The 16910-nt window shown below is 41.9% G+C and overlaps 1 protein-coding gene and 1 long non-coding RNA gene across 9 annotated transcripts in view; both read right to left on the bottom strand.

The window, feature by feature from the left end:
* The window catches only part of LOC143807584 (uncharacterized), a 1151218-nt gene that overhangs the window by 901202 nt on the left and 233106 nt on the right, over positions 1–16910 (bottom strand). The gene's annotated exons all lie outside the window — the stretch shown is intronic.
* Positions 1–16910, bottom strand: part of NHSL1 (NHS like 1) — a 242124-nt gene that overhangs the window by 23506 nt on the left and 201708 nt on the right. For all 8 annotated transcript variants that reach the window (XM_077289265.1, XM_077289268.1, XM_077289267.1 and 5 more), the window contains one exon: positions 5892–6025. In XM_077289265.1, coding sequence (XP_077145380.1) covers positions 5892–6025 — 134 coding nt within the window. The remainder of the gene's footprint in view (positions 1–5891; positions 6026–16910) is intronic.

Raw genomic sequence — 16910 nt, 5'->3', positions numbered from 1 at the left:
GAAATTAGTGTTCTCTGTAACCTGACCCTGAAGTGGCAATATGCATAAGAGAGACTATTCCGATGATCCTCGTGGGAATATCGGCCTATCCTTTCCATTCCCAGTACACATTGACAGATGTGTACAAGTACTTCAGTTATTGTTAGCCTAAGGTACCAAGGCATGCAAGCCAATAACAAAGCAAAGAGATAGTCACACTATAAAAATGCCTTAAAGGGAATCTGCAGAAGGTTTTTGCTGTGTAACTTGAGAACAGCATGATGTAGGAGATGAGAGCCTGATTCCAGTGATATATCACTTACTGGGCTGTGTGTTGCTGTTTCAACAATATCAATGTTTTATTGGCACAAGATTATCACTACAGGACTAGATGTCTCATGCCTCCTAGTCAACAGTTCTGTGTAACCCCGCCCCCACCACTGATTAGCAGCTTTCTGTCAATACACAGTCTACACAGAAAGCTGCCAATCAGTGATGTAGGCGGGGTTATACTGGGCTCAGCTTTCTGAGCACTGCTAGATCTGCAGCAGAGAAAATAATGATAATATCAAAATGAGAGCATGCAGATCAGCAAGTAACACATCACAGGAATCAAGATCTCAGCCCCTACATCGTGCTGTTCTTCGGTTACATAGGTGACAGATTCCATTTAATCTGAGGTTTAGATAGTTTCTCAGTTATACAACTACTGCTAATAACATTCTTTGGTATATTGGTATTTGTAGCCTATGGGAGTAATCAGAGTTCATGCCAATTGGAGGTTTCATACTCCATGAAGTGCCTCCATATTGGCAGCAGGGTATCCCTGTTCTGTTTGCATCCCATTGGAATCATGGCCTTATCCTGAGAAAGAACGCTGTTGAAGAAAAATAAAGAGGCGCTAGGTCTAATTCTACAGATTTACAGCACCCAGGTGGGAGCGTCTGAGCTACAGCCGGTGTACCTTCATGTTCCAGGGCACCAAGCAACAGCAGGCACTATGGCAAGACTGACAGATGCATCCTAGCACATTATTAGACTGTGCGGAAAAGAGAGAATGAATATAAAAGGATGCCAGAGACAGCAAATGTACATGAGCATGCTGAGCATCAAACAATCAATGGAAAACACAACGGAAGAGACTGTCTCCAGTCCAGGGCCGGGGCAAAGGGCAAGCAGAGGTAGGCGACTGCCTAGAGTGCTGCCTCACACCCTCCTGGAAAAAAGTGTATTTACTGTTGCAGTATGATATTCTCCAGCACCCCTAGTGACAAAAAGCGAACAGCCGTTGGCAATGCCAACAGCGATAGCTGGGACGCAGATAGGCCAGTTTAGTGTGGCAGTGAGTCATTGACATTGCTCACCAACCTGCCTGCACCCTGACAGTCACTGACACACACTGAGCATAACAACGTTTCAGGACCAGCACTATTCTCAACTGGATATGACAGACGCTGTCCTACTAAGGGTCCCCAGCTGTAGAGGACATCAGCGTCCCGTCCCAGGCAGTGCAATGACATCACTGCACTGCAAAACGTCCACCAGGAGAAGAGGAGGATGACTGTGCCGCCGATTGCGGAAGCAGGCACAGGGGAGATGCAGCTGTGTAGAATTACTATGTATATTATCCCTATACTGCAACATTACTGTGTGTATTATCCCTGTACTGTGATATAACTCTGTATATTATCCCTGTACTGTGACATCACTGTGTTTATTATCCCTGAACTATGACATCACTGTGTATATTATCTCTATATGATGACATCACGGTGTGTATGATCCCTGTATTCTGACATCACCATCTTTATTTTTCCTGTTTTGTGACATCGCTGTGTGCATTATCCTTATATGGTGACATCACGGTGTGTTTGATCCCTGTACTGTGACATCACGGTGTTTATTATCCCTGTACTGTGACATCACAGTGTTTATTATCTCTGTACTGTGACATCACTGTGTTTATTATCCCTGTACTATGACATCACTGTGTATTATCCCTATATGGTAACGTCACAGTGTGTATGATCCCTGTACTGTGACATCACTGTGTTTATTATCTCTGTACTATGACATCACTGTGTATTATCCCTATATGGTAACGTCACAGTGTGTATGATCCCTGTACTATGACATCACTGTGTATTATCCCTATATGGTAATGTCACAGTGTGTATGATCCCTGTACTATGACATCACTGTGCATTATCCCTATATGGTAACGTCACAGTGTGTATGTGTCATGTCCGACGCTGTTCAGACCAGGTCGTTCGACAGACAGCGGTAATTCCGCTATTGACCACTATTTGCTCATTGGCGTCGGCTACATTTTATCTAGCTGGTCCGCGGTTAATTTACCTGATGCTCGGATTGGAAGCTGGGCCATGCCCATTGCCTTTAAATAGTTCTCCTGAACATTGGGCGTCGCCGATTATAGCTTCTGTCTTGTGCGTTGTTATCTCGGTCTGGAGTGGTGAGCTAGTAGTTGGAGTATCGTTCCTGGTGGTGTATTTCTCTTTGTCTTATTTACTCCTTCCTATATTTGTATTTATTTTGCCCTGCGCATTTATAGTGTATTCCTGAGTGACTGCGGCGTGGTGTATATTTTCCGTTATCCTTGTCTGTGCTAACTGTGGGTATTGGTGTATTATCTCTTCACTGGGTGGTGGGTGGTTGGTTTCAGCCTAGGGTTGAAACAGGAGACAGGGCGAGGGTCGAGGCCTAGACATGCACACCATCAGTGTAAACTCTAGGTAGAGGGTCAGTCAGGATTTCCTTAGTCTGAGGGAAATTGCAGGGGCCCGGGTTATTAGCTCTTGCCCACCTAGTCTCCCCGTGACAGTATGATCCCTGTAATGTGACATCACTGTGTTTATTATCTCTGCACTGTGACATCACTGTGTTTATTATCTCTGCACTGTGACATCACGGTGTCTATTATCTCTGCACTGTGACATCACTCATCAGTGAGTATGACCTTTGTAGTTAGTGAGAAATCATTGTTGTTATTCTTTATGTACTGTGACATCAATGAGATTTTTATCCTGGTACTAAGCAAGAACTTTAGTATTGTAAGGGGGCCACAAAGGGCCCCATAAGCATTACTAGTGTAAGGGAAGACATTTCTGTGTGTGTTGGGGGCACACTGGGGGACATCTCTTCTGTAATGTATGTTATTTTTGTGATCCTGTTACTTATGGGGGAACAAAAACAAAGTAGTGCTCCTGTGTAGAGAACCACGGCGGCACTACAACATTATGGAGTTTGTGCAGAAGTGGGTGAAAAAGTGGGCAAGGTGCGATCAGCCACAGATCTCTGTGGGTTACTTTCTGCAGAGAAGGATCATGGCTGGAAGAAGTCATAGCAGTCTGCTCCAGATGAAGAAGAAAAGAGAAAATAAGTGCATTTTACTGAATATGTTACTGAGAGCCAGCAAATTTACCTGTGGTGCTTACATTTATGCGGTCTGTAGTGCACCTGTGTATATCTGGCATCTTCCATTATAAGGTCACTATATGATGGCAATATCGGTATTAGTTAGTGTTTTTTGTAATCATCAGTATGGCACTATATTTCACCACTCTATATGCTGGTAATATATTAGCATGGCATGGCAGTATTTGCCTCTTGTATGTAATATTATTGGTATGTTGGTCTTGGTATAGTGTTTTTTGTTCAGTAACAAGATGGTGGCTATATTCAGACACTATGTGGTGGTAATATATGGTCATAATTTGGCAGCTTTATTTTGCTATTGCATACAGGTATTATTGGTAACATTGTTCTTTGTATAATGGGTTTTGTTTCGTAACAGTATTGTGATAATTTGGTAACTATTCTTATTTTTCCTGGTGTCCAACATAGACTCTTACAAGACTACAGGGGCACAGGGCAACATGCTGGTGGTTGTGGAGATGGAGAGAAGGGCAGGTCCAAATCTTGCACTGGGGCTCAAAAGATACAATAACACCACTAGGTCCCAGGTCAAGTACAAAATGCTGCTATTCTGTTGTCAAGGTACAAGGGTCACATACTTCTATACTGTGATCCTAGTTACAGTGGGTATATCCTGCTAAATACTAGGTATACATGTCAATATGTGGTCCCAGGTATAGGCATATATTGCTGGGTCCTATTTATACATGACTACATGTTGCCCCCCACGTATAGAGGGTACATACTGCTGGGTACCATGTATTAGGCTACACCTAGTCTTAGGCATATTTTGTATTTGGTCAGTTATTTTACCTCAGTATTTGTAAGCCAAAACCAGGAGTGGGTGATAAATACAGAAGTGGTGACGTGCTCCTATTATACTTTTCCTCTGACTGTTCCACCCCTGATTTTGGTTTACAGATACTGAGGTAAAATACTCACCAAATACTGAACGTGTCCTTAGGTACAGGATACAAGGAGTGTATACTGTGGACTGCTGATTACTTTGTGCATACAGATCTATGTGGTTCCAGATACAATGGGTATTATAAACTGCTGGGTACTATGTACCATATATATTTCTACATGTGATCCCTGTACATATATAGGGGGTATATATGGGGGTGGCATGGGATTTATGTGCAGGGGAATGGGGGGGGCATCTTTGCCTCATCTGCCTAGATCACGTAAATACCTTGTCCCGGCCCTGCTTCAATCTACTGAACTACAGATATACAGATTATTGGTGCATAGATCATACAGAAAAGTTGTAGAGGAAAATCACCCAAATAAATGAAAAAGTGAAACTGATCAACATTTGACATATAACGGGCTCATGTTTTTGATGGTTAATTTACCCTACTTTGCCCAGACTATTGCTTACAATAAGTGGAGCTGAAAACTTAAAACAGCTTAAAGGGAACCTGTCATGTAAAATAATGCTATTAACCTGCAGATATGGAGTTAATAGTGTTCTGAACCTGTCTGGTGACGTCGCTTAGAGCCCCACTGCCGGGAGGAAATTAACTTTATTCATCCAGGCAGCATATGGCTTCCAGTCATAGGAGTGGCACCGCCACAGTTTTGGTCAGGTGCCTGCTGTAACCACATCCCCGACACTGACTGACAGCCGGGTCTAATGCTGAGCCGGCTGTCACTCAGTGCTGGGGGCGTGGTCACAGCTGCCATTCTCAATACATTGAGTGGTGACTGAAATCATTGCAGCACCACCCCTATGACTGGAAGCTGAACGCTGCTGGATGGAAATAAAGTTGATTTTCTCCTAGCAGTGGGGCTCTCAGTGCTGATGCTGCACACTGTCAGAATGATATTAACCTGCAGATTAACCCCATAACCCTTTTATACTTGACAGGTCATGGTGAATTGGAAATTATTACTAAACTATCCCCTTATGATACATCTGTTGACATATGATATCTTCTCTGTGCCAGACTTAACAGTGCCTGATGGATACTTTTGACTTATGATGGGGTCTGTCTGTTCCCTACCACAATTTTTCCTACACATTTTAAGTAATCAGCAGTGGAGGCTCCATATGCAACAACCAAATCCCGAGAGGTTGTAATAGGTGAATGCTGGTTAATATATACAGAATTCATGGCTTCTTCTTTAAAGCTGTGGCATCCTACACTTTTATATAATGTTTACTACATCTACTCATATTGATTTATTCTTTCCTATTCTTCCATTGTTCGTCCTTTCTCTTCCAGAATGGTCTTGGTGGAGCTGTGACCCAGGTGGCACAGGTACACCAAACATCCATCTGCAACCTATGAAAGTTCTTCAAAGAAAATAAAACAGTAACAAAAAACCTAACAAGGATTATGCTATAATAGGGCAAGAGGCAGCATGTAGTCAGGCTTCAGGCTTCTTTGTGTGAAAGAGGCTATTAGCATGCATAACAATGGTATTGGAACTCGCTCTCCTTTTTATGGGAAAAGTGAAAACAAGGTTACCTTTCGACTTTGCTCATCATCATCATCCTCTTCTTGATAATTTGTGCAAACCATGTCCGGAGTTGATGTGAATGTTGGTCCTTGGGAGTAGTACTGCGAGCTTCGATATCCATCCCTTCGGAGCTTGTCACATTCTGCACAACGGAAAGTAACACAACATCTACATGAGCTATACAGAAAGTACTAGGCAAGATACATCTAAAATGAAGCATAGGATTCCTATCGATTGATGTCACATTTGTAAGCCACCGCTTAGTTCAAATATAGATTTTAAAGCCATTTATTTATTTTTTTTATATTTTTTTGAATTTGGTAATTACTTGGTGTTTACTTTTAGGGCACCCAAGAGTATAGAGCTACAAGGAGTAGGTGACAGCAAAGCTGTGGAGACAAAAAAATAATAGTTCTAGGGTTATTTTCAGCATACAATCACATTGGAAACGAGACTGATCTTCATTGTGCAAATGTTGGCTGCTATACAACGGGTAAGTGGGAAATTTAGTGATAGACTCCATAAATCCGAAGCCAAAACTAGATAATCATTTTTTATGTGAACGTGACAAGTGATTAAACTAAGCTGAATCTAATATGTCTGAATTACACACTAAAACCCTCAGTCAATTCAGTCCCGTGCATTATGTCATCACATCTGTTTGAAGTAACTAAGCTGGATCCTAAATGAATGGACGTATTGTATGCATTTCAGACACGAACATGTATTTCCTATTGACCCATTCATAAGAGTCCAAGTAAAGTGCAGTATAGGGGTTCCTGGAGCTCACGTCCCACAAGCTATGGTGGTTTTTACTCTTCCATGACATCCTATCTGCTTAGTCATTTAGTTCCGCTCATTTGCTTCCCAATCCCTTCCTTTTTCTGATGGGAAACGGAGGGGTATCAATTTGGTTATGGGAATCGCAATGTACCGTATACTATCTCCACTATGCAGGTGAGCAGGCTCATGAGAAGGAAGCACAGTTTATCTTTACAATGTCATGATTGCTTGTGGGCACTCCGTAAATTCCTAGGATGACAATGGATATCAACAATTGCATTTTTTTAAATATCAAGGTTAGTTTAAAATCAACCAATGTTGGATCTGGATTTTTCTAAAATTTAAACGTAGTACATTCTCCAATTAGTGCTGCTCCACTGATTCCGGAACAGTTTTTCTTTTCTTTTGTGCCCCTTCATTCCAAATTTATGGTCCCCGATACAGCCAATTTGGCATATACCACAGAACTTCTCTGTGGGCTCGGGCACGTTTTGATTGACCAGCAGCAGAGGAAAAAAATCAAACACCCAAAGAGAAGTTCTGTGTGGTATACTCCTAGGTGCATTTTTATTATGAGAAGACGTAATTTGGAGGACAGAGGAGCACAGAAGAAATAATAAAAACTGTTCCAGAAGCAGTGGAGCAGCAATAATAGGAGGTGGTACTATAAAAATATAAAATCCAGTTATAAGTCCTCTTCAACAAAAATATCAAGTTGGTAGAGAGTAATTGGTGATAGACTAAAGAAATATTAAGGGGCTTCTGGAGATGGTGGCCACAGGTTTCAATGGAATCTGTCAGTCGGATCAACCCTCTTAAGCCGTCTATATGTAGGTCATAGAAAGTTTAATAAAATAATACTTTGATATCTCCAATCCGATGTTTTATTCCAGAATCCAAATTTTTCTTGATATGTAAATAAGCTTTTAAGATCTATAGGCAGGACATAGATCTCCTTGAGAATCTATAGGTGTTACTGGTATGACACAGGAGAGCAGAATGTCAGTCACTACATGTCTCACACTGGTAACACCCCTTTTCATTTAAAATAAGCTGTGAAGGAAGATTCTCATGCAGATCAGTGTCCAGCCCATAGATGTTAACTATTTTACATATTAAGAAAACTGTGGATTACTGTAGAATAAGACATCGGATCAAGATAAAGGTATTATTTTATTATCAGTATAATATGACCTACATTCCCAAGTAGACGGCTTCGGAGGATTGATAATACTGTCAGATTCCCTTTAAGTTGTCACTGATCTGGTTAAACATTGGTCCAGGAAAGGGTGTCCTATTTTCATATACTTTGCAGTATTATTAAGGTGAACTCGGGGCCAATCACCAAGCCACATTGTTTCATTGTAGAAGCATATAATACGCTACAAACAGCACCAGTCCTTTGTCTGTTGGCATAGGGGAATGGGGGAGCACTAGAAGATTGCCTATTTCCATTTTTTTGCTGTGGGACCCTATATACTGTAGATATGTTTGGTGCCTTGTTGAGTTGCCAGAAGGTTCTTCAAAGAAGCCAACTCAGGTTTATTCCTAATTCAATCCATGATCCTACATCCAATGGATCTGGGTCAGTGGAGCATTTTCTACTCAGGGAATATTTCACTAAGAGATTACGGTATGTGCTAGATTCTAAAAGATAATGGCATATTGCTTGTGTGGTTGGCGAGACACCTCGAGGCAGCAACATTGCATAGTGTATGGCCAGCTGTATAAAGACTATAGTAATACTACTCTGCAATGACTAGCAGGTGTTAAAATAAATTAAGATCTATCACCTTCCCTGATTCTTTCCCACAGCATCTCAGTAATCAAGAAGCTTTTTATGGAAGGCGTTTACATAGGGAAAAAGGGGAATGACTTTAGTAGTAGAGGTCATAAACCTTTAATGATGCTGAGGATTTTACGGCTCACCTTTGTATAGAACAGATGGGTGCTGGTTCCTAATAAGAAAAAAATTTCCGTTTTCAAGGAAGGTTGGATAGGCGTTGGCAAAAGCTAAGAAGAATGTTAATTGCATGCATGACCCGCACAGATTATTTGCCCACTGGTCACCAAAATGAAGACGCCTCGTACAAGTGCAGTGCCCCTTTGGTTTTTAGCACATCATGGCAAAGGTTTGACCACCTACTTTTAGTAAAAGACAGTGTGCGTCATCATTATATATTACTGCATTTTTGGTAATTTAATACCCAGAAGAAGCATGGTTATTTAATGCTAGAAATTTGTCCGTTAGTATAGAGCCGATGTCTTTGAATTGTAAGCATCTGCTTTACAACTCTACTTTTGAAGGATAAGGCCTGGCTGATACTACTAGACAACACTCTACGGAAGAGGTGTGAAGCTGAGACTATTAAACTTTAGATCTTAGATTTCCTGAAGAAACTCAGTATATTAATTGCCAGTTTCTAGGTTTTCTCATTTCCCTTTCCCACTGATTTTCTAACAATTGCAGTTGTTGAGATGCCGACATGTTCTCAAACTAAGGTTTTAGATCACATTTTTTTCCACTTTATTTTGTTCTAAGTTGGATACACCATTCCAGGGGGTGAGGTGCCAAGCAAGGAAAACCCATCATGGGTATTGGTGAGTTAGTGTAATATTTTTTCTCGCTCATGTGTACAGCTTCTATGTGGACCTTAGTCTTAGATGCATTTTAACAGGATTGCAAATGTGAACATAGCCTTTAAAGTTTCCCTTAGAGATGCTAAATCCAAAGAAACCGAATACTGACCCGCAGAGTATATGGAATTTAAAGAGGCTGTCCACTACTGGACAACTCCAACTTAATTCAGGGAGACCCCAATTAAAATTAATGGGGTTGCCTGGGACATTTACAATAATGGTCTATCTTGGGGATAGATCCACTATGTCTGATTAGTGGGGGTGAGTTTGCTCAATTGTGGAACTGCACAGGATGGAATAGTGGCTGCCGATGGATACTGCACACCTCCCCCCCATTGACTTGAATAGGTGGCAGATGTGTAGTACCCCGCCGCGTCTACTATACAGTCAACGGAGCTGTTCTGGCAGCGCCTGACACCGGTAATAGGTGATTGGCAGAGGTGCAGAATGTCACGCCCCCACCAATCAGACATTGATGACCTATCCTAAGAATGGGCCATAAATGTGTCCCAGACAACCCCTTTAAAAACAACGGATACACACCTCCAACGATATTGGCGCTATTGTTCCCAGAGTGCAGGCTGCAGCCAGTGAGCGGTCACTCATCAACTGCAGCTTATCAATAATCCGTCAGAGGAGACATATGCTCTGATGAAACAGTAAAGGCAGCAGCTGATCAGTGGCCGCTCATTGGCCACAGTCTGCACGTGACACAAGTCATGTAACTCTCCGTGGACAACAGAGGTCACATTGCTGGAACTGCTGTGAGAGGCGTGTACACATTTTTCATTTTAATTGTGTCCTTAATTGATTAAGCTGGGGTTGTCCAGTGATGCATAACCCCTTTAAGGCAAAAAGAAAGTTAAATAATTTTGTAGTATGGTGAATTGCATCTTGTTACGTAATCGATAATATGGCACCAGTTTAATAACGTGGAGAATCGTGTAAATCAGAAGTGGACAGCGTGTCTAGACAGGACTGGTACTTTCTTTATGGCAGAAATGAACGTGATGACAATGACTCATATCGTCATCCTTTGGGACATAAAAGGCAGTCCATACACAGAATTAAAGTGCCTACATGGAAACGACAGAGGACACAAGGTTGATGTATTGTCCTATATTGTGAAAACACAATCTCCATAAATAAAGGAAGCTCAAAAGCGCCACAAAACCTTGTGTTATTGTAAAAACAAGGATCATTTTCACATGGCTGAACAACGGGATGTGTTTGCTTTAATGTCTGCACCTGTAAGTACCTGCTACTTGGGAATTCTCTTTTGCTTTTGTCTCATACATGAACACCGGTGTTCTCATGGCTGATTTAGAGTTAAGTCTATAAACTCTTTATTATGTTCTGGCTATTATCAAAAACATTTTTATACAGATGCAAAATGTTGTAGAACAGCTGGTCTGACCTTATACTGAGATTGACAGCATCTCTAAACTTTAAGGAGTATTGTAGCAACTTCCTTTTTCCTCTAACGTCCGCTTTCAGCGTATCATAGATTACTAACTCTCCTACACATGAAGACAGGAATACTCTGTACCTGATCTTTTCCTAGCTCTGCTCAGTGCATGATTTTACTAACTCCCCTCTTCTGCTCTCTGACTACAACCTTCTTTCATTCTCTGACAAGAAGTGTCACCCCACTCAAGACACCACCACTTATAGAAATATACATGCCATCAATACCCAGAAACTTATGAAGAGCTTGCAGTCATCATTGGCTCCAATCTCCTCCCTCTCATGTCCGGACTCAGCACTGAAACATTATAATAATACAGTGCTCTGGATTAGGCTGCACCTCCTACACATAGAACAACTCGCACAGTCGGCAACCCTGGCACAGGCTGCAAGCACGTTTTCTCCAGCGGTGCTCCAGGTGCGCTGAATGTTTGTGGAGAAAATCCATTCTGGATCACCTAACCTACTTCACCCTTCAGCAAACCTACCTCAACACCCTTATCACTGAACTATGCAACAATCTTAAATTAATCTTTGACACATTTCATTCTCTCCTCAATCCAAGAGTGCTGGCCTGACCACCGACCTCAGCGATGACAATCATGCCAATTATTTCAAAGAAAAAATTTACCATATTCAACAGCAAATTTTCTCCAAATGTTATGCATTCTCCTTCCTCCTGCACTGCATCTAGTTCACTTTTTTGTCTTTGAACCGGTCATCAAAGATTAAGTAAACAGCCTCCTTGCATCTTCTCGCCCTATTACCTGCAGCAGCGACCCTATTCCCCCACATCTCCTCCGGTCCATTTCCTCACCACTCACCTAACTAAAATATTCAATCTCTCCCTCTCATCTGGTATTTTTCCCTCCTCATTTAAACATGCCAGCATACACCCATTACTTAAAATTAAATCCCTTGACCAGAACTGTGCTGCTAACCACAAACCTGTCTCTAATCTTCCCTTCATCTCTAAACTCCTGGAACGCTTGGTCCACTTGTCTAATTCGCTCTCTCTCAGAAAACTCTCTGCTCAACCCTCTACAATCTGGTTTCCGCTCTTTACACTCTACTGAAACTGTCCTCACTAAAGTCTCTAAAGATCTAACAGCTAACTCTAATGGTCACTACTCCATGTTGATTCTAGTGGATCTCTCTGCAGTAATCGGCACTGTGGATCACCAGCTCCTCCTGGCTATGCTCCGCGCTATCAGGCGCTCAAGGTCACTGTTCTCTCCTGGTTCTCCTCCCACCTCTATGACCACTCCTTTACTGTATCTTTTGCTGGCTCATCTTTCCCTTTCTGTCAGGGTTAATAGGCCTAAGCCCCTCCTTTTCTCCTTTTACACTGCCCCTATTGGACAAACCATCAGTAGATTCGGTTTTCATTACCATTTCTATACTGATGATACTCAATTATACATAATCTCCTGACATCACCCCTGCATTACTACAAAATACCAGTGATTGTCTTTCTGCTGTCTCTAAAACGGAGTTCCTTATGTTCCCCCCTCCACTAACCTACCTATGCCCAATATTGCCATTTCTGTTTGTGGTTCTACCATTACTCCCCAGCAACATGCTTGATGTCTTGGGGGTCACTCTTTATTCACATTTTTCATTCACCCCCTACATCCAATCACTGGCTAGCTCTTGTCATCTACACCTCCAAAACATCTCTGTAATTCGACCTTTTCTTACCTTTGATTCTGCAAAAACTCTTACTGTAGCTCTTATTCATTCTCATCTGGACTATTGTAACTCTCTACTAATCGGTCTCCCTCTTACTAAACTCTCAGCTTTCCGATCCGTCCTGAATGCAGCAGCCAGGATCATATTCTTTTCCAACCACTACACTGATGACTCTACTCTGTGCCAGTCATTGCACTAGTTGCCTTACAGAGTTCAATACAAACTTATCACTCTCACCAACAAAGCATTCCACGGTTCAACACCACCCTACATCTCACTCTACCACCCTACCTGTGCCCTCTGTTCTGCTAATGATGTAAAACTAACATCCTCTATAATCCGAACCTCCCAGTCCTGTCTCCAAGACTCTCACGTGCTGCACCAATTCATTGGAATACACTAACCAAGACAATTCAAATAATTTCCAATATCCACAGTTTTAAGAGTGCCCTAAAAATGTATTTCTTTTAGTCTGGCCTATCGCCTCACCACACTCATCTAACTATCTCTGCTTTGCCCATACAAAACTTTTTTCAAAATCAAGACCCTCGTAGCATCTGTTCACACCCTCCATCACTTTTTAAAACTCAGTGTCTGTACTTGCACTGATATTGTCTGGTGACAGGTTCATGTAGCATTACTTGAATCCCCCTATGTATTTTATTAATGGCAAGACCACACAATACACGCATTATTGACCATTCACCTTTCGTGCCTCCCTTATTTCCTCATAGATTGTAAGCTTGCGAGCATGGACTTCACCCCTTTTGGTATATGATTTACGTGTTACTTTCTAATGTCTGTTTAGTCCCCTCTAAAATGTAAAGTGCTGCGGAATATGTTGGCGCTATAGAAATACATATTGTTATTATTATTAGTAACAATTATCACCCACCTACTTTAGCACAAGGCTGCTATCTCTTAACCAACTGTATGACTGTGGTGAGGAGGAGTTTAGTATGAAGATGGAGGCATACAGTTGTGTAACGCCCACTACACTACAGTGGGTGCCCTATTAAGCCTCTGTACAAAACGTGGTGTTAGTAATCTAAAGGCTGGCCATATATATTAAATGGATTTTGACTGAATGATTATTCAGCTAACGGCTATTTCCCACAGCTCCCCAAATTTTCCCATAAACAGGGTCGCTTGGCGGAGAACTATGTTCTCTATTAGAGAGCCACTGCCATTTTCCTGGCACCTTCTTATCTATGAGGAAGAGCAAAAGGATCACCTGCTTGAAATACAACAGGAAAGCTCCTTCTCTCCCCCAACATCATCTGTCTTCAGAGAGTCGGGAGACCCCCTTATACATTAGAATATTTGCCAATCTGGTTCGACCATTGTGTAATGTGTATGGAGGCCTTAACAATATTTCCACCTAAAGGCAAACATTTTAGAGGGAATTTGTCACCAAGATTTTTCTACCCCATCTGAGAGCAGAATGATGCAGAGGCGGTGACCATGATTCCAGTCCTCTGAATGTTGAGCTCTGCCCACACTACTGATTGGCCTTTAAGTTTGGTTTAGATGTCATTCATAACTTTTTTGGTTCTCCCTGTGTATCTATTTGGTAAGGTACTGGGCAGACTGCACAATGGGTCCATAGGGCCACATGCACACCTTCAGTATTTGGTCAGGATTTTACATCAGTATCGGTAAGCCAAAACCAGGAGTGGGTAAAAAATGCAGAAGTGGTGACGTGTTTCTATTATACTTTTGATTGTCCTTCCCCTGGTTTTGGCTCACAAATACTGATATAAAAACTCATCAAATACTGAAAGTGTGAACATGGCCTTTAGGGTATGTGCACATGTTGAGCATTTGTTGCAGATTTTCTTGCACCAAAAACCAAAGTGTTATTTCGAAAACCGCTGCACAAAATACAAGAGTTTTACATGTGCTTTTGTTGCGTTTTTTGCTTGTGTTTTTAACTCATTCATTTCAAAGGGTGAAAATTTGTGTAAGAATTGACATTGAGATTTGAAAAAACACTTTGGTTTAAATCCGCATGGAAAAAATAAGCAGATTGAGCATGAGATGTCATCATCCCTTTCACTTTGATGGTCCTGTAAAGTACATCATTTTTCCACCATGAAAAATTTGTGGAAAAATCATAGCAAAAACAAAGTGTGTGAAAACGAACAAACCCCTATGTGGGAATGTAGATATTTTTCTGCCTTGGCTCCAAATCTATATTCTTTAAACAGAAGTAGCTTATACTGGGTTTGCGTGTTGTTGTTTAAAGTATGTCTGTTCACACGGATTAATACATGTGAATGACTCCTTACACTAAGTGAAACATGGGGACAGAGAACTGCATATATTAATCAGCAGACTGGTCTTATTCACACATGATTTAACAGAGGGCAGTCTGGGGCAAATCACATAATAAAAAGATTCATAACAGCTACTCTTTTATGGTCATACCCGAGCAGTGAAGAACTGCCACCTTCAGCCTTGGCTTCACTGCCAAAAGTCGAGCGAAATGAGCTTAACACAATGGAAAGTCAGAGTTGATGGATGAACATGGAGCTGGCTGCCTGGCTACAACCTCCTGCCTTGGCTCCGCATCTAAGCTACATAAACTGACACTGTATCTAAGCTACATAACCTGGCGTGAATTGACACTGCATCTAAGGACTCGCTCACAGGAGCGATAAAACCAGTGTTATTCTATGGGGCAGATCTCATCTGTAATTATTTTCTCATGCCGATTCAGCATGAAAGAACAATCATGATTGCACCCGAGAATCAGCTCGCACTTACCCATACAAGTCTATGGGTGTGTGTGTGAAACATCGGACTGCACTCGGATGTCATCCTAGTACAGTCCAATTACGGCGGATGCCGGCAATGGAGAAGATCCTCCGCACCTGTGCTGTGATTTTCTGATGTGAGAGGATCGGAGCACAGAGCACTGACACTCTGCTCACGCTCGTGGCAGAGCTTGAGCCAAGTATCATTTGCTTATCACATTTGATGCTCTTGCACCAGATGCTATGCGCTAGTGTGACCCCGGCCTAAACTACATGAACTGATACTTAAATACACTGCTCAAAAAAATAAAGGGAACACTTAAACAAGACAATAACTCCAAGTCAATCACACTTCTATGAAATCAAACTGTCCAGTTATGAAGCAACACTGATTGTGAATCAAATTCTAATCGAATAGGCAATTAGCAAGACAAACCCTATACAGGAGTGGTTCTGCAGGGGGTGACCACAGACCATTTCTCCGTTCTCATTCTTTTTGGCTATTGTTTTGCTCACCTTTGCATTTTGTCATTGCTCTCACCCCTCATCCCATGAGGCAGTATCTACAACCCACAAAAGTGGGTATTGCAGCTTATCCAGTATGGCACATCAATGTGTGCTGTGGCAACAAGGGTAGCTGTGTCTGTCAGCACAATTTCCAGAGCATGGAGCAGATGCCAGGCGACAGGTAAGTAGGGCATGCGTACAGTGAGTTAGGCTAGGTTAACATGTCATCAGTTAGAACGGTTTGAGAATCTGTTGGCAAAAAGTTGTGCAGACACAAACATTTTTGTCCATTTAAAAAAAAAAAAAAAGATTTCAGTTGGATCCATTTTTTAACATTGAAGTCTTAAATGTTAAAAAAAAGTTTTTTACGTTGTAAATATATGATATGGCCAATGTCAGCATAAAGGTACCTTCACACGAAACGACTCTACAACGAGAACGACAACGATCTGATCGCTGCAGCGTCGCTGTTTACATCGCTGTAGAGATGTCAAACACAGCAGCTCCAGAACGACGCAGGAGCGATCCTGTGACGTAGCGGTGACTCACTTATCGTTCTCACAGGTCGTTAGCTCCATGTTTAACATTGCTGGCATCGTTGCTTTTGCTGTCAAACACGACGATACACGCCGATCTGACGACCAAATAAAGTTCTGGACTTCTAGCTCCGACCAGCGATATCACAGCAGGATCCAGATCGCTGCTGCGTGTCAAACACAACGATATCGCTATCCAGGACGCTGCAACGTCACGGATCGTTGTCGTTCTCGTTGTAAAGTCGTTTCGTGTGAAGGTACCTTAAGGCCACATGCACGCGGTATTTGGTGAGCTTTTTTACCTCAGTATGTGTAAGCCAAAACCAGGAAACCAGGAACAATCTGAGGGAAAGTATAATAGCATGCCGAGCACCTCTTCTACATTTTTTACCCACTCCTGGACTTTACTGCAACATCTTCATTAAGAACGACTAATCCAGCTGTCCATCAACGCGGATACTCCTGCAGACACCAATCTGTGTAGCCTTGAACGCACTTCCAGGCAAATGTTAAAGCAGATAAACTAGCCATATGTGTTACCAAGGGCACAGTATATGGATCAGACTGGATTTCCCAGAGTTATTCCATGTTCCCATGGTGACAGGTCTCGTGCATGTTGAAAAAAAAAGGCGAGCATCTGTGC

Source organism: Ranitomeya variabilis, chromosome 2 (assembly GCF_051348905.1).
Source record: "Ranitomeya variabilis isolate aRanVar5 chromosome 2, aRanVar5.hap1, whole genome shotgun sequence".
Lineage (NCBI taxonomy): Eukaryota > Metazoa > Chordata > Amphibia > Anura > Dendrobatidae > Ranitomeya > Ranitomeya variabilis.
The sequence above is the reverse complement of the archived record's forward strand: the minus strand, read 5'-3'. Positions and strand labels throughout refer to the sequence as shown.